We start from the raw sequence: 19,500 nt of genomic DNA, 5'->3' as shown, positions 1-19,500 counted from the left end.
ATATTATCATACTCAAAACAGATAAATGTTTCTGATTATTATCAGGAAATGAAATATCTTGAATATTTTCAAAACTTTCAGAAATTGAATTATTATTATTTTCAATAACTGAAATACGATAATTTAAACTATTATTGTTATTATGTAAAATTTTTACTTGTTCTTTAAGATTATTAATTTCTTTAACTAAATCCTGTATAGTAACTGGATTTTGTTGATTATATTTTTTCTGTAAAAGATTTTTAACTTCTTTCATAGAATAAACTTGTTCTTGTTTAACAAGAATGTTATTATCATTGTTACTGGTTGAAGCAGTATTTTCCATTTGATCAATAATAGTAGATTTTAATATTGGGTCCTTAATCATTTTAAGAAATTCTAAAATATTATTGTTAGTTAAAACATTAATATTTAAATCTTGAAATTGAGACATAAGTTTATAAAACTCATCATTTTTATTATTATCCTCTATAGGATTAATACAAGATTTTCCTAGTATACAATTATTACATTCTTCTAAATCAGAAATATCTGATTCATTATCTAAAATTTCTTCTGAATTATAGGATTCTGAAGAATTCTCAGTTTCACTGTCAGAATTATTATTAAAATCCATTATTATTTTAAATAATGTTTCTTTTAGATTTTCATCTATATATAAATTATTAATTTTGTTTTTAGCCCAACATTGATTAGCATAATGTCCTGGCTTTTTACATTTTCTACAAATTATTAATTTATTTTTAGCTTTATTAGCTTTTCTTTCAGCTTTCCATGATTCACGGATTTCTTTTCTTTTCTTCTTTCTATCTCTTTGTCTATCAGACAAATGTCTTTTATTATAAATTTTTTCATTATTATCTTTAATTTTCTTCTTACCTTTATTAGGTAAGTCCATACCAAATTGATCACAAAATTTACCTAGTTGTTTTTTCTCTAGTAAATTCTGTCTTTTAATTTGATTATTTAATTTTAATTCATTACAGAGAGCTAAACCCTCTTGAATAGAAGTATTAATTAAATTACCATAAGTGTAATTATCATAAGAGATATTTATATCTTCTTTTCTTAATATTTTTCTAACCCTTCAGCAATTAAGAAAGGTAAGCCATATATGAATTTAGCTTTCCAAAGACTATTATTACAGTCTGGAATCTCATAAATTCGAGATAAGAAATTATCTTTATATCATCTAAAATCAGTAAGTGTTTTACATTTTAGATTACTTAATAAAGTTCTAATTTGTTCACTATTATCAGTGAATTTTCCAGTAAAATGTTCAATCATAGTCAATATTAATGTATAAACTACATTTTCTGATTGAATATTATTTTCATTTTTATAGAATTAAAGATTTCATCTTTTTGAGAATAATGTAAATAATTATCCCACCAACCTTTAAGTTGGCCAGTGAATCCTGCTATTATCATTTTAGCAATATTTTTATCAGTATTACCTGATGATTTACACACAGTACTATACATAAGCATTCTGTGAGCAGTATTATAAATTTGTCTATCACTATAACCATCAATATTCCATTCATAAATGTTTTTCCCATTATAGCTATTAGCGAAAATATATTCATTTTCTTCAATAAGAACATCCATAGGAGTAGGTTTATTATAATAATATTTAGATGTAGTAGGTCTATCAGCCCATTTAATTTTATTAATTTCTTCATCAGAATTATTTATTTTTTCTAATTCCTCAAACTCTTCATTAAGAGTATTTAAATTAAGATTTCTTAATTTTTCTTCTATAATTTTTCTATATCAGAAATAGAAGATTTAAATTTAAAATCCTTAATATCAGGAGGAGATTGTATAGATGAAGTAGCAGCAGAAACAATATTATTTTCTGGTTCTTCTATATGAACATCTGGTTTTATTTTATTGATAGCTAAAATAATTTTATCAATACGATCTTTAAGAGAATTAATCTCTTCTCCTATAATCGTAAGATATAAATTTGTATAATTTTGTTTTTCAATTATCTGATTAATATGTTTAACAGTAATTTGTAACATATCATTTTCAAATAATTTTGAAAAAGCAGTAAAATTTAAAATTTTATTATTCTTTTCTATTATAAAAGATTGTTGAGGAGGATAAACAGATTTTTGAATCTGTCCTGAAGAAAGTTTATAATTTTTTTCAAGAATAAAAATATAATCTATAATAAATGTTTTAAAAAACCAAGGAACAAAATGTATTAATTTATTCTGGTTTTCACAATATATATAAAATGTTGAAACAATATATTCAAACTCTTCTTCAGAAAAACTTTTAAAGTACCAATCTCTGAAAGATTCCCATTTGGGTAAATAAAATTCTGCATTGATCTTTGCTCTAGCAGAAGATCCTTTAGTAAAATCAATTTTAGGTTTATTATCCATTAAATACTAAAATTCATTTCTGAAACTGTATCAGTTTCTCTAACTTTTTGAAAGTTACTTTTATGAACAATATTATTTTGATTTATAATTAATCATCTACTGTATTAGTAGATTCTAAATCTTCTCTAACTTGAGAAGTAGATGCTCTAGAAGTTTGTGGTATATCTACCATATAATCTAGAGGAGAAATAAAAGAATGACTAGATATTGATCTAGCATAGATAGAAGATGGTAATAATCTTTTTTGTTCATTATTAAACTGTATTTGAACATATCCTTCATTATTTTGAATAACTTGTTGTAAATCCTTATTTATTATAGGATTTTTAGGAACAACTTGTTCAATTATCCAGTTTTCTGGAAATTCAATTTCTTCTCATTTTATAGATCTACGGGTTGTGATATTAGATCTATTAAAATTAGTTTCTATTAGAATAGTTTCATTTAATTTTTTATCTATTCTTTTACACATAATATTCAATGTAAATAATGGCTTATAATATATACGATAACAGATACATATTACTTCTGTTCCAGGAGTATAATTATAACCATGGGTTATAGCATTTAATGTTAAAGAATCTAATATATTAATATCAGACAAAGATAAAGATAAATTTGGATAAACATCAAAATATACTGGACCATGAGCCAGACTAGATTGAATTATTCCCATAAGGGATTGTTTCCAATTCAAATTTCTACCATCTCTTAAAACTGCTATGAAGCTTTCTGGTAAACCTTCTAAAGTTAAAGGTCTAAAAGCAATTTGAATTAATCCTATATGAATAAATTTATAATTTTTTATATAAGGCATAATATCTTTATTATTTAACAATCTAATTATCATTTCTTCATTATGAAGGGGTACTGATGATTCTGTAGTTTTAACTACTTGTTTAAAACCAATTTTTTCAAAGGTTCCTAACTTATAGATTATTTTAGAATCTATCTTAGGAATAGTCCATTTATTCAATAAATCTAAATTTTCAGGTAAATCATATTCTTCTTTTAAACTGTTATGAACAGTTTTTTTAAACTGAAAATATTCATTTGAATAAAAAGTGCTAAATTATTAACCAGACTATTTCCATTGCTCTGATACCATCTGAGGCTTGGAATCAAAGAGGAATCTGATACGTGGCATTGTTTTACCAAACATTTCCTTAGTGGCTTTCGCACACATGGAGGTTATTGGTTTCCAGCCTATATACCATCTTCAACTCAAACTGAGCTAAGAAAAGGAGAAATTTAAACTCCAGAATAGTAATGAATATAAAATTCTTGATTGGAATTTTACAAAACATAAAAGGATTTACGAAAGATATACCAGAGAAATTAAACAACAGAGGATTTATCGAGGGCCCAAAGAATCATAAATTCATAAAAAATCACCCATAAACGCCTTAAACGCCATTTCTCGGCTAAGCAGGCTGAAGGGCTACAACATGAATTTATTTTTCTCGGATAAACTCGAACCTTGTGTTCACTATTTCCTGGTTCATCTTCTTACCTTATGTTCTAACCAAAGACTCTTATATTTAGCCTCAGATGGTATCAGAGCCATGGAAATAGTCTGGTTAATAATTTAGCACTTTTTATTCAAATGAATATTTTCAGTTAAAAAGAAACTGTTCATAACAGTTTAAAAGAAGAATATGATTTACCTGAAAATTTAGATTTATTGAATAAATGGACTATTCCTAAGATAGATTCTAAAATGATCTATAAGTTAGGAACCTTTGAAAAAATTGGTTTTAAACAAGTAGTTAAAACTACAGAATCATCAGTACCCCTTCATAATGAAGAAATGGTAATTAGATTGTTAAATAATAAAGATATTATGCTTTATATGAAAAATTATAAATTTATTCATATAGGATTAATTCAAATTGCTTTTAGACCTTTAACTTTAGAAGGTTTACCAGAAAGCTTCATAGCAGCTTTAATAGATGGTAGAAATTTGAATTGGAAACAATCTATTCTAATAGAAACTAATTTTAATAGATCTAATATCACAACCCGTAGATCTATAAAATGGGAAAAAATTGAATTTCCAGAAAACTGGATAATTGAACAAGCTGTTCCTAGAAATCCTATAATAAATAAGGATTTAAAACAAGTTATTCAAAATAATGAAGGATATGTTCAAATACAGTTTAATAATGAACAAAGAAGATTATTACCATCTTCTATCTATGCTAGATCAAGATCTACTCATTCTTTTATTTCTCCTCTAGATTATATGGTAGATATACCACAAACTTCTAGAGCATCTACTTCTCAAGTTAGAGAAGATTTAGAATCTACTAATACAGTAGATGATTTAATTATAAATCAAAATAATATTGTTCATAAAAGTAACTTTCAAAAAGTTAGAGAAACTGATACAGTTTCAGAAATGAATTTTAGTATTTAATGGATAATAAACCTAAAATTGATTTTACTAAAGGATCTTCTGCTAGAGCAAAGATCAATGCAGAATTTTATTTACCCAAATGGGAATCTTTCAGAGATTGGTACTTTAAAAGTTTTTCTGAAGAAGAGTTTGAACATATTGTTTCAACATTTTATAAATATTGTGAAAACCAGAATAAATTAATACATTTTGTTCCTTGGTTTTTTAAAACATTTATTATAGATTATATTTTTATTCTTGAAAGAAATTATAAACTTTCTTCAGGACAGATTCAAAAATCTGTTTATCCTCCTCAACAATCTTTTATAATAGAAAAGAATAATAAAATTTTAAATTTTACTGCTTTTTCAAAATTATTTGAAAATGATATGTTACAAATTACTGTTAAACATATTAATCAGATAATTGAAAAACAAAATTATACAAATTTATATCTTACGACTATAGGAGAAGAGATTAATTCTCTTAAAGATCGTATTGATAAAATTATTTTAGCTATCAATAAAATAAAACCAGATGTTCATATAGAAGAACCAGAAAATAATATTGTTTCTGTTAATACTTCATCTATACAATCTCCTCCTGATATTAAGGATTTTAAATTTAAATCTTCTATTTCTGATATAGAAAAATTATAGAAGAAAAATTAAGAAATCTTAATTTAAATACTCTTAATGAAGAGTTTGAGAAATTAGAAAAAATAAATAATTCTGATGAAGAAATTAATAAAATTAAATGGGCTGATAGACCTACTACATCTAAATATTATTATAATAAACCTACTCCTATGGATGTTCTTATTGAAGAAAATGAATATATTTTCGCTAATAGCTATAATGGAAAAACATTTATGAATGGAATATTGATGGTTATAGTGTTAGGCAAATTTATAATACTGCTCACAGAATGCTTATGTATAGTACTGTGTGTAAATCATCAGGTAATACTGATAAAAATATTGCTAAAATGATAACAGCAGGATTCACTGGCCAACTTAAAGGTTGGTGGGATAATTATTTACATTATTCTCAAAAAGATGAAATCTTTAATTCTATACAAATGGCAAATAATATTCAATCAGAAAATGTAGTTTATACATTAATATTGACTATGATTGAACATTTTACTGGAAAATTCACCGATAATAGTGAACAAATTAGAACTTTATTAAGTAATCTAAACTGTAAAACACTTACTGATTTTAGATGGTATAAAGATACTTTCTTATCTCGAATTTATGAGATTCCAGACTGTAATAATAGTCTTTGGAAAGCTAAATTCATAGATGGCTTACCTTTCTTATTTGCTGAAAGGGTTAGAAAAGTATTAAGAAAAGAAGATATAAATATCTCTTATGATAATTACACTTATGGTAATTTAATTAATACTTGTATTCAAGATGGTTTAGCTCTCTGTAATGAATTAAAATTAAATAATCAAATTAAAAGACAAAATTTACTAGAGAAAAAACAACTAGGTAAATTTTGTGATAAATTTGGTATGGACTTACCTAATAAAGGTAAGAAGAAAATTAAAGATAATAATGAAAAAATTTATAAGAAAAGACATTTGTCTGATTGACAAAGAGATAGAAAGAAGAAAAGAAAAGAAATCCGTGAATCATGGAAAGCTGAAAGAAAAGCTAATAAAGTTAAAAATAAATTAATAATTTGTAGAAAATGTAAAAAACCAGGACATTATGCTAATCAATGTTGGGCTAAAAACAAAATTAATAATTTAGATATAGATGAAAATCTAAAAGAAACATTATTTAAAATAATAATGGATTCTAATAATAATTCTGACAGATGAAACTGAGAATTCTTCATAATCCTATAATTCAGAAGAAATTTTAGATAATGAATCAGATATTTCTGATTTAGAAGAATGTAATAATTGTATACTAGGAAAATCTTGTATTAATCCAATAGATGATAATAATAAAAATGATGAGTTTTATAAACTTATGTCTCAATTTCAAGATTTAAATATTAATGTTTTAACTAACAATAATATTTTAGAATTCCTTAAAATGATTAAGGACCCAATATTAAAATCTACTATTATTGATCAGATGGAAAATAGTGCTTCAACCAGTAACAATGATAATAACATTCTTGTTAAACAAGAACAAGCTTATTCTATGAAAGAAGTTAAAAATCTTTTACAGAAAAAATATAGTCAACAAAATCCAGTTACTATACAGGATTTAGTTAAAGAAACTAATAATCTTAAAGAACAAGTAAAAATTTTACATAATAACAATAATAGTTTAAATTATCGTATTTCAGTTATTGAAAATAATAATAATTCAATTTCTGAAAGTTTTGAAAATATTCAAGATATTTCATTTCCTGATAATAATCAGAAACATTTATTTGTTTTGAGTATGATAATATCTCAAAAATGTTATACTAATATTACTTTATTAATTGATAATTCTTATAAAAAGAATTTCATTGCTATGATAGATAGTGGTGCAGATTTAAATGTTATACAAGAAGGATTAATTCCTACAAAATATTTTCATAAAACTACTCATTCTCTTTCTCATGCAAGAGGAGAACCTTTAGAAATAAATTATAAATTACCTAAAGCTTATATTTGCAAAGATAAAAACTGTATTCAAACCAGTTTTTTATTAGCAAAAGATATTTCTAGCCAACTTATACTTGGTCTTCCTTTTATTTATCAAATATATCCTTTAACTTATGTTGATGAAACAGGTATTATAGGAACTTTTCAAGGTAATCCTATTTCCTTTAAGTTTATAACTAAACCTGTTCATAGAATTTTAAATGAATTACAAGAACAAATTGAAAGAAAAACCTTTCAAATAAATTCATTAAAAGAAGAAATAAAATTTCTTACAATTGATGATAAATTACAGAATCCTAAATTACAGGAAAAAATAAAAATTATTTATAATAAATTTTCATTAGAAATATGTAATGATCTTCCCAATGCTTTTTGGGATAGAAAAAAACATATTATATCACTTCCTTATGAAGATGATTTCCAGGAAAGAAATATTCATACTAAGGCTCGTCCTTGTCAAATGAATTCTGAATATTTAGAATTATGTAAGAATGAAATTCATTCTTTGTTAGATAAAGGTTTAATAACACCTTCTCAATCTCCTTGGTCATGTACTGCTTTTTATGTTAATAAACATTCTGAGCAGGAAAGAGGAGTTCTTAGATTGGTTATTAATTATAAACCTCTTAATAAGGTTTTAAAATAGATTAGGCATCCTATTCCTAATAAAAAAGATTTATTAGACAGATTAGTTCATGCAATTATATTTTCCAAATTTGATTTAAAATCAAGATTTTGGCAGATTCAAATAAAAGAATCTGATAGATATAAAACTGCTTTTAATGTTCTTATAGGACATTATGAATGGACAGTAATGCCATTTGGCCTTAAAAATGCCCCTTCAGAATTTCAACAAATAATGAATGATATTTTTTATAATTATAGCAATTTTATAATTGTCTATATAGATGATATCTTAGTATTTTCTAATGATATTGAAACACATTTTAAACATTTAGAAATGTTTAAAAATATAGTTATCCAAAATGGATTAGTTATTTCAAAATCTAAAATGATTTTATTTCAAACTAATATTCGTTTTCTTGGTCATATGATTCCTATTCAAAGAAGTATTGAGTTTGGATCAAAATTCTCTGATATAATAACTGATAAAACTCAGTTGCAAAGATTTTTAGGAAGTTTAAATTATATTTCTCCTTATATTCAAAATCTTACTAAAGATTCTGCTATCTTATATGATAGACTTAAGAAAAATCCTTTACCCTGGACAGATAAGCATACTAAGGCTGTTCAGATTATCAAAGATAAAGTTAAAAATCTTCCTTGTCTTATGCTGGCAAATCCTTTATGGGATAAAATTGTAGAAACAGATGCTTCGGATATAGGTTTTGGTGGAATTTTGAAACAAAAAGATCCCCAAACTAAACAAGAATATCTTATAAGATTTTATTCTGGGAAATGGAATACTGCCCAGAAAAATTACTCCACAGTAGCAAAAGAAATCTTAGCTATTGTTAGATGCATTTTAAAATTTCAAGATGATTTATACAATCAAAAGTTTATTATAAAAACTGATTGCAAATCTGCAAAATTTATGTTTAATAAAGATTTCAAACATGATGTTTCTAAACAAATGTTTGCAAGATGGCAGGCTCATTTAGCTCCTTTTGATTTTGAAATCATTTATAAAAAAGGTGAAGATAATCACTTACCAAATTTTTTAACTCGAGAATATTTATCTCAATGTTTTCATTTACAGATATGTACTCTCGAGGCAGAGGAGAGTCCTCTTATAGAGGGCGAGGTAGCAGGGGAAAACCCCCTAATATAATAGCACAGCATGGTAAACAGAGGCTAATAGCCCAGAACTTATCTAATTCATCAGCCAGTAATACTGAGCAGGATACTGAATTATATAATGAGTTTCAAGAATTCTTGAAACAAAAGCAGAAGAATAATACAGATTCTCAGTCTTCAGCATCATATGCTAATATCATCAAAGAAGATGATAATGATTCAGCTCTTTATACAGAGACTAAACATCAAAATATACTGGACCATGAGCCAGACTAAATTGAATTATTCCCATAAGGGATTGTTTCCAATTCGAATTTCTACCATCTCTTAAAGCTGCTATGAAGCTTTCTGGTAAACCTTCTAAAGTTAAAGGTCTAAAAGCAATTTGAATTAATCCTATATGAATAAATTTATAATTTTTTATATAAGGCATAATATCTTTATTATTTAACAATCTAATTATCATTTCTTCATTATGAAGGGGTACTGATGATTCTGTAGTTTTAACTACTTGTTTAAAACCAATTTTTTCAAAGGTTCCTAACTTATAGATCATTTTAGAATCTATCTTAGGAATAGTCCATTTATTCAATAAATCTAAATTTTCAGGTAAATCATATTCTTCTTTTAAACTGTTATGAACAGTTTCTTTTAAACTGAAAATATTCATTTGAATAAAAAGTGCTAAATTATTAACCAGACTATTTCCATGGCTCTGATACCATCTGAGGCTTGGAATCAAAGAGGAATCTGATACGTGGCATTGTTTTACCAAACATTTCCTTAGTGGCTTTCGCACACATGGAGGTTATTGGTTTCCAGCCTATATACCATCTTCAACTCAAACTGAGCTAAGAAAAGGAGAAATTTAAACTCCAGAATAGTAATGAATATAAGATTCTTGCTTGGAAATTTACAAAACATAAAAGGATTTACGAAAAATATACCAGAGAAATTAAACAACAGAGGATTTATCGAGGGCCCAAAGAATCATAAATTCATAAAAAAATCACCCATAAACGCCTTAAACGCCATTTCTCGGCTAAGCAGGCTGAAGGGCTACAACATGAATTTATTTTTCTCGGATAAACTCGAACCTTGTGTTCACTATTTCCTGGTTCATCTTCTTACCTTATGTTCTAACCAAAGACTCTTATATTACATTAGATTCCAGAAATTTAAATAAATCTTTTATTATATCAATCTGATTCCAAGTTACAAATAAATATAGATCATATCATAGTAAGGAAAATAATTTAGCACGAATACTTTAGCCTGTCATTCAGGCTAATCTCTGAAATATCAAATTAAAAACAAAAACAGTAAACTTACAAGGTTGTAAACAGAACTTCAAACTTTTATTGATTTACTTCAGAAGGGTTGTATACAAGAGAGAGTAGAGAGGGGAGCAAACTCGATCGTGTCCTTCTAAGAACACAAAAGTCACCTATATATAGATAGAAGAGCCGGACATCAAACTCCGGATTCCATCTTAAAATAAAAATAGTAAATGCTTTATTAAAGCAAAACCAACTTTGGTTACAAAATTCAAAAAGTAAATAGTGATATGCCACCCACTTTTTGTCATGATATTCCATGATGTGTTATTCCACCAACTCTTGAATAGTGAGATTCCACTTTCAACAAATCTAGTCATCTTTGATATTATCTTTTAGAGATTTCTTCAGATTTTCAAATATATCCTCAATTTGAGATAATTGAGGAATATCCTCATCTGGATCCTGTGCATCCTGCATCTTCATTAAATGTATGAATTGATTTTCGCTGGATTCAGACGCCATTGATTTATCTGATTTTGAATCTGAGCATCCAATATTGGAATATAAATCCTTTTTCATTTCCTCAATATAAACTTCAATCATCTTCTCTTTGGAATAAATATCAGAATATTTCTGAGTCAGAATCTTGAAAGGACTCATAGAGTCTTTCTCTTTTTCCTGTTGATTAAGGAATTCTTTCTGATATAAAGAAATTTTTTCCTCCATAGTTAGAAGAGTTTCATGACCATGAAGTTTTCCAGTTGCTGGATCTTCTCTTAACATTTTATCCCAGAATTTAGTATAACTGACTCTTTTTAAACAAGGGATACCTTTCTCAGTATAATCACATTCTGGTTGCCATCTCCAGATCCATGGAATTCCAAATTCCATGAAGAATAGACATAAAGTATTGTCATCAATCCAATGATCAGAAAAGGATTTCTTTATTCATGGGGCCACGTTTAACCATGTATTCATAGGTTTTATAAAAACCTCTGGCAAAATCTTTGCAGATGGACCAATATTTTCCACCATATATAAAACCAATTTAGAATAGGATGGTGAATGTTTTCACAAATCTTCAGAAACCAAGTATGTTTCTTCTTTTCATTTTCATAAAATAAAGTTTTATTAAAACTTTCAACATAATCCGAAAAATTGAATTTGAAACTCATTTTATGAGGTTCAGAATAAAATTCTTTTTCAACTAATGGAGATATACCCCATTCCTCAATAGATATAATCTTTTTGATAATGAATTTTGAGAAGTTATAACTTCCTTTTTGTTGAGTATTACTAAAAAAGTGAGTAATATCAACACTTTTTGTAGAAATGAGAAGATTTTCATAAAATCCTCTTTGCTTATAAAATGAATTAAAATGAATTAATTCACGATGTTTAGTCTTTGCTTATAGTCCATGGAGCTTTTTCCCATTGGAGATCTTTTTCTTCTATAAAATGAATTAATTCACGATGTTTAGTCTCTGTATAAAGAGCTGAATCATTATCATCATCAGTAGCAAAAGAAATCTTAGCTATTGTTAGATGCATTTTAAAATTTCAAGATGATTTATACAATCAAAAGTTTATTATAAAAACTGATTCCAAATCTGCAAAATTTATGTTTAATAAAGATTTCAAACATGATGTTTCTAAACAAATGTTTGCAAGATGGCAGGCTCATTTAGCTCCTTTTGATTTTGAAATCATTTATAAAAAAGGTGAAGATAATCACTTACCAGATTTTTTAACTCGAGAATATTTATCTTAATGTTTTCATTTACAGATATGTACTCTCGAGGCAGAGGAGAGTCCTCTTATAGAGGGCGAGGTAGCAGGGGAAAACCTCCTAATATAATAGCACAGCATGGTAAACAGAGGCTAATAGCCCAGAACTTATCTAGTTTACCAGCCAGTAATACTGAGCAGGATACTGAATTATATAATGAGTTTCAAGAATTCTTGAAACAAAAGCAGAAGAATAATACAGATTCTCAGTCTTCAGCATCATATGATAATATCATCAAAGAAGATGATAATGATTCAGCTCTTTATACAGAAACTAAACATCGTGAATTAATTCTTCTTATAGAAGAAAAAGATCTCCAATGGGAAAAAGCTCCATGGACTATCTTGGACAGATATTTAACTAATACATCATATGTATATGGTGCTTATAAGCAAAGAGGATTTTATGAAAATCTTCTCATTTCTACAAAAAGTGTTGATATAACTCACTTTTTTAGTAATACTCAACAAAAAAGAAGTTATAACTTCTCAAAATTCATTATCAAAAAGATTATATCTATTGAGGAATGAGTTATATCTCCATTAGTTGAAAAAGAATTTTATTCTGAACCTCATAAAATGAGTTTCAAATTCAATTTTTGGGATTATGTTGAAAGTTTTAATAAAACTTTATTTTATGAAAATGAAAAGAAGAAACATACTTGGTTTCTGAAGATTTGTGAAAACATTTTTCACCATCCTATTCCAAATTGGTTTTATATATGGTGGAAAATATTTAGTCCATCTGCAAAGATTTTGCCAGAGGTTTTTATAAAACCTATGAATACATGGTTAAACGTGGTCCCATGCATAAAGAAATCCTTTTCTGATCATTGGATTGATGGCAAGACTTTATGTCTATTCTTCATGGAATTTGGAATTCCATGGATCTGGAGATGGCAACCAGAATGTGATTATACTGAGGAAGGTATCCCTTGTTTAAAAAGAGTCAGTTATACTAAATTATGGGTTAAAATGTTAAGAGAAGATCCAGCAACTGAAAAACTTCATGGTCATGAAACTCTTCTAACTATGGAGGAAAAAATTTCTTTATATCAGAAAGAATTCTTTAATCAACAGGAAAAAGAGAAAGACTCTATGAGTCCTTTCAAGATTCTGACTCAGAAATATTCTGATATTTATTCCAAAGAGAAGATGATTGAAGTTTATATTGAGGAAATGAAAAAGGATTTATATTCCAATATTGGATGCTCAGATTCAAAATCAGATAAATCAATGGCGTCTGAATCCAGCGAAAATCAATTCATACATCTAATGAAGATGCAGGATGCACAGGATCCAGATGAGGATATTCCTCAATTATCTCAAATTGAGGATATATTTGAAAATCTGAAGAAATCTCTAAAAGATAATATCAAAGATGACTAGATTTGTTGAAAGTGGAATCTCACTATTCAAGAGTTGGTGGAATAACACATCATGGAATATCATGACAAAAAGTGGGTGGCATATCACTATTTACTTTTTGAATTTTGTAACCAAAGTTTGTTTTGCTTTAATAAAGCATTTACTATTTTTATTTTAAGATGGAATCCGGGGTTTGATGTCCGGCTCTTCTATCTATATATAGGTGACTTCTGTGTTCTTAGAAGGACACGGTCGAGTTTGCTCCCCTCTCTACTCTCTCTTGTATACAACCCTTCTGAAGTAAATCAATAAAAGTTTGAAGTTCTGTTTACAACCTTGTAAGTTTACTGTTTTTATTTTTTGTTTTTAATTTTTGTTTTTAATTTGATATTTCAGAGATTAGCCTGAATGACAGGCTAAAGTATTCGTGCTAAATTATTTTCCTTACTATGATATGATCTATATTTATTTGTAACTTGGAATCAGATTGATATAATAAAAGATTTATTTAAATTTCTGGAATCTAATGTAATATAAGAGTCTTTGGTTAGAACATAAGGTAAGAAGATGAACCAGGAAATAGTGAACACAAGGTTCGAGTTTATCCGAGAAAAATAAATTCATGTTGTAGCCCTTCAGCCTGCTTAGCCGAGAAATGGCGTTTAAGGCGTTTATGGGTGATTTTTTATGAATTTATGATTCTTTGGGCCCTCGATAAATCCTCTGTTGTTTAATTTCTCTGGTATATTTTTCGTAAATCCTTTTATGTTTTGTAAATTTCCAAGCAAGAATCTTATATTCATTACTATTCTGGAGTTTAAATTTCTCCTTTTCTTAGCTCAGTTTGAGTTGAAGATGGTATATAGACTGGAAACCAATAACCTCCATGTGTGCGAAAGCCACTAAGGAAATGTTTGGTAAAACAATGCCACGTATCAGATTCCTCTTTGATTCCAACACAATAAACGAAAGACCACACCACACAAAAATATTAATTAATAAAATACAGATTTAAAATTTTAATTTAACATAATAAATGAAAGACACCTGACAACACAAATTTAACACAATTAATTAAAAAAATAAGCACACACATATTTGACACAATCACTTAAAGACAACACACAATATGGATATTGGATACAAAGACAATTTGTCACAATCACTTAAAAGACAACACACTATGGATACAAAGACAACACATAATATGGATACAAATACAATATGGACAATGCACAATTCAACTCACCCTTTTAAATAGGATATTAGATTTATGATATTTTTATACTTAGAAAAGTTTCTTTATCCTAATTATTCTTTATTTTCTACAATTTTGTTTTAATTTAACTATTATGAGTAGATATGTGGGACGGATCAATCCGATCAATAATTGACAATGTGACGGTCTCACAAAAATCTTGTTTGATGTTTGATGTATCTGTTTCTTTTTTGAAACGAAATTAAGTGGAATGAGTTTGAAACTAGATTGATCATAATGGATTGAAGTCTATATATAAGTGGTTTGTCCAGTGCGATTTACTTAACTAACATGGTCTGTAAGCTATTGCAGTTCACCCAGTGTGTATCGAAAGACAACATCTACAAGTTCATCGTCATTAAAAAAAATAGTTCATTATCCATAAGTGCAGTTTCTATGATATACTAACTCTACTCAATCTAATGCTCTAATCCTTAAAATCCATTCATTGTACATACATATTCTTTGAGCATGATAAATAATTCAAGATAAAGTAGCAAATTATGAGATCACTAGTACCTGATAAAATGCATACTGAACAAGAATCTTCAATTACCCATTACCACTTTTGGTCTATTTGCTTTTCCCCGTTGATTGAGCATACTTGGCGGTCGACCGGGCTAAAGCATTAATCGGAAGGATGCATTTTTGCCACAGAGGATCATCTAGGGGTAAGACCTCCAGAAATTCATCGGAGGCAAGAATGATTTTGTTCACCGCTCTAACTAATAGAACTTGCAATGCAATTCTGAACAAATTCTGTGCTCCTTCTGTGTCTTTTCTTTTTAATGCTTCAACTGCTGGAATCACAGCATGTTCCATTGTTGCTTTGTCTGGCAGTATAACCTCAAATCCCTGCCCAATAAAGTTGGATACTAATTGTTGGACCGAACGTATGTCATTGTATTGACAATTGTAAACGCTAGTAATGTTGCAGCTCAAAATATCTGTTAAATCATACAACCTAGTACTTGTAAGAAAGAATCAGAAATCTTAAGTTGTGGGCAAAAATCAAATTGCTGGCATAGGTTGCAACTCGATGAAAGAAGCTGGAATCATCGATCAACCATACCACCTGACCATGACCATAATGGTTTACCTAAAGAGCAAACAGGAAGAAAAAGGCAGAAGTAGTAAGTGGAACCAGGGCAAACCCCAGAAGAGTATCACTCCCCCACCCCCCTCGCTACAAACTAAATTTTTTAAAACCCTGTAATATCTGTAAACATTCAAGTTCTGTCTTCCAAATTCTATCAAGTGTCCTCGCTTGTCTTACTCATTGCAAATCCTAGATCCACCCTCTAAACTAGTTGGACGCCCGTTTTATCGGCCTTTGTGCATCGAGAATTTGTTATTGTATTCCAAAATAATAATGCATAGAGCACAAAAATAAAGGGATAATCAAATATATAGAACATAAAAAACATATAATTTTTCAATCATCATACAGAATAAAACTACTTCAAGCTCATGAATCAATTGAAAGGGGCAAACTCAGAATACCTCATTTTCAAGCTTTTCTTGATAAAATCTAGTCGCCAAATCCACATTGGTCGCTAGAACACCTATACGCAAAGGGCTTCCAGCTTCAAGTGGCCTCAACTTAGCCTCCTTGAGTTCATTTGCCACACACACACCCATATTCAGGACAGGAACAGAACATCCCTCGGCAATTTCATCATACCAAGAATGCAATACATGACAAGGCATTACTATACAAGATACTCCCGATTTCTCGAGAAAATTCCTCTTACACCTTAAATTCTCGACCACTGAACTTTGATCAACACCTATACTTGCGGGTTTTACAGGATTAAGACTAGGAAAAGAACCTCTTTCAAGGGATAAGAGATCCTTGCTTAGTGCAGGATCTGAACAAAGGACAAAAGGAAGGCCATTTTCTCCGTCATCCAACTTAAAATTCACCAACTTTTTAGCAAAATTAAGTGTGGACTCCAATGAAACACCTCCAAGGATCCCAATCCCACTGCCTTGACTTGTTACGGGACCACTGAAATTCCTGTCTTTTGAAGATTTATTCGACAGAAAACTTACGTTACTGTCAACCGGAAGCTTCACAACGGATGGGTTTTTCTTCCCTTTTGTATGTTTACTCACACCACAACTTACACTCCCATTTGTTACATAAATGAATGATGATGGGAAACACGATGACATTCTTGAATAAAGTTCAGAACTATTACAAGATCCAATCAAAAATTTTAATCACAAATATCTCAGATGTTCAAGCACAAACCTTGATGCCGGTAAAAGAAAATACCCACTAAAATCGGGAGCCTGAAGAACAAATGATGCAAAATCAGCTTCCATGCAGACATTTGCTTCGCCTGATCAGTTTCCCAGCGCCCAAGAATTCATCCTTTCAAGAAAATGGAACTTTCCCCTCCTTTTTCAAGAATTTCTATCAAAGATCTATACTTGACCAAGCACCCAATTTCAGTTTGAGCAAATTATGACAATTCCTATACAAAACCCAACCCCTTAAAAGAATCTAACCCCAAAAAAGTCTCTCTCTTCCCTTGAAATGTCGAGAAACAACCAAAGGACCTTCAGTTACAAGTGGGGTTCAAGAAAGTGATGACCCAAACAAAGACTCCAGCTTCAGAGGGTTCGACGACAATCATGCACCAAAAAATTAATCTCATAAATCATATTCATATTTTCACAAAATATATTGGATTGAAATGTTTGTATAAGCCAACAAATCACACACAATCGGTGACAGAATTGAACGGAATCTTCACCGTTGATGTCTTCAATCACAAATGTTCTCCCCTTGTCGACAATAATTCAACCATTTTGAAACAAAAGACTAAAAAACAAAAGTAGAATTTAACTTATTCAAATACTTCCAACATAAAGCATGAGAGATTGGTAAGGTCCTTCAAATGTTGAATCAGACTACAGCAAGATATGTGGGCCAAGCCAATCTTTGGTACAAACATACTAAACCAAGAAATCTCTGGGGGCCTTTTGGAATTTGTACATAATGAAGGTGCCGATAATTTAGACGAGCCATCATGTTTTAGGGTGCCGTCAACTTTTCCATGAAATTCCAAAAAAACGATATTTTTATGTAAAATTAATTGTATTCAAATAGGTAACATTATAAAATCTTTTTCAAATTAAGTAAATTTTTTTTGAATTTTTTTGAACGTAAGGATTAAATGCTGTGATTTCTAAAATGAAAGAATATATTAAGCTACTAATATTTTTAGGGTGAAAATAGCTTTATAATTTTAATATTAAAAAATAAATCTTTTTTATATTTACATTTATAAAATTTTGATGCTCCTTGGGAAAAAATATTTAATATTATTTTTAATGTGTGCAAGTAAAATGTTGATTAAAAAAATTTGTAGTTGCTAATTTATTCAATAAAACTTTAACAATTTTGTTTTTTATATTCTAAACAAAAACTTATAAAGTCAAAAAATTTATTTTGACGGCTTATAATTTATTTATAACTTTTTTTATTAAATAAAATATGAGAGCTTATTAATTATAAAACAACTTATAAACTGTTTCTTAAAACTTATGGCAAAAACTTGTGTGAAATGGTCTTACGGGTCGTATTTTATGATACAAATATCTTATTTAGGTCATTCATGAAAAATTATTAATTTTTATGCTAAGAGTATTACTTTTTATTGTGAATATCGGTAAAATTGACCCGTTTCATAGATAAAGATAGAGACCTATTCAAAACTTACAAGCTCTACCAAATATTCGCTAATATATCTTCTGAAACTTAGAAAAGAAAACAATGTTGTCATATACAAATTGCTTAATAATTATGCTATCTTCTCTCCATCACGATTTTTGGGTCACCAAATAATAAAATTATTTTTTGTGTGTAATAATTATTATTATTATTAATATTTGTTAGACTATGGTTTAAAAAAACTTATATATCAGCGGGATTTGTTTTGTTTTGATATATGTAAATTCGAAAATGGAAGCCTTTATTCAGGGGAAGAGACATAAATTTAAAAGGAAACAAAATCATTTTGACATTTTAGCGTACAATATTATTCGAATATTTTGTAATATTTTATTAGATATACCTATAAATGAGTAATAAATATATTTTACGAGATTATTATTTTTCAAAATTTTAATTTCAATAAGTTTTTCCTCTGGGTGACAACACCAACTTACTAAATAAAAATTTCAAAATTTTCTGTGAACGTAAGTTATATGTAATTAACCCATGGTTAGTTAAATATGTAATCTTGGTACATTTTCTTAATTCTTAATCTTATTTGATTTTTTTTAAAAAAATAATATTTTACTTTACAAAAAAAAAAAAAAAACTTTAAGAATCGAAATATGTGTAAATTTAAGTGCGTCATTAAACAAAAATTACTGAATATCAGAAAATATTATTAAAATGAAGAATTTACATCTTAAGATTAAAATTGTTTAACAAATTTTTCTCTGTTGGTCCGGGCATCGATTTTTTTTTATTATTTAAAGAAAATGGCAAGACATGGTAGTGGAAAACAAATTTCATTGCAAAATACCAACATTGTCCCACAATTTGACAATGCCACCCTAATGACATGCTAAATACAAGACTGATGTCAATTATTTATGACTTATCTGACAC

General features: G+C 28.1%; 1 protein-coding gene across 1 annotated transcript; it reads right to left on the bottom strand.

The window, feature by feature from the left end:
* Positions 1-15,192: 15,192 nt before the first annotated feature.
* On the bottom strand, positions 15,193-17,740 carry LOC140805299 (uncharacterized). Its single transcript, XM_073161561.1, has 2 exons — positions 16,371-17,740; positions 15,193-15,722 (listed from the first exon to the last, which is right to left on the bottom strand). The coding sequence occupies exons 1-2, from the start codon at positions 17,043-17,045 to the stop codon at positions 15,441-15,443; spliced, it is 957 nt and encodes a 318-aa protein (XP_073017662.1). The 5' UTR covers positions 17,046-17,740; the 3' UTR covers positions 15,193-15,440.
* Between the last annotated feature and the right edge of the window lie 1,760 nt (positions 17,741-19,500).

The sequence above is a fragment of the Primulina eburnea genome, chromosome 11, assembly GCF_022965805.1.
Source record: "Primulina eburnea isolate SZY01 chromosome 11, ASM2296580v1, whole genome shotgun sequence".
Classification (NCBI taxonomy): domain Eukaryota; kingdom Viridiplantae; phylum Streptophyta; class Magnoliopsida; order Lamiales; family Gesneriaceae; genus Primulina; species Primulina eburnea.
Note: the sequence above shows the minus strand (reverse complement) of the source record. Positions and strands in the feature narration are given on the sequence as shown.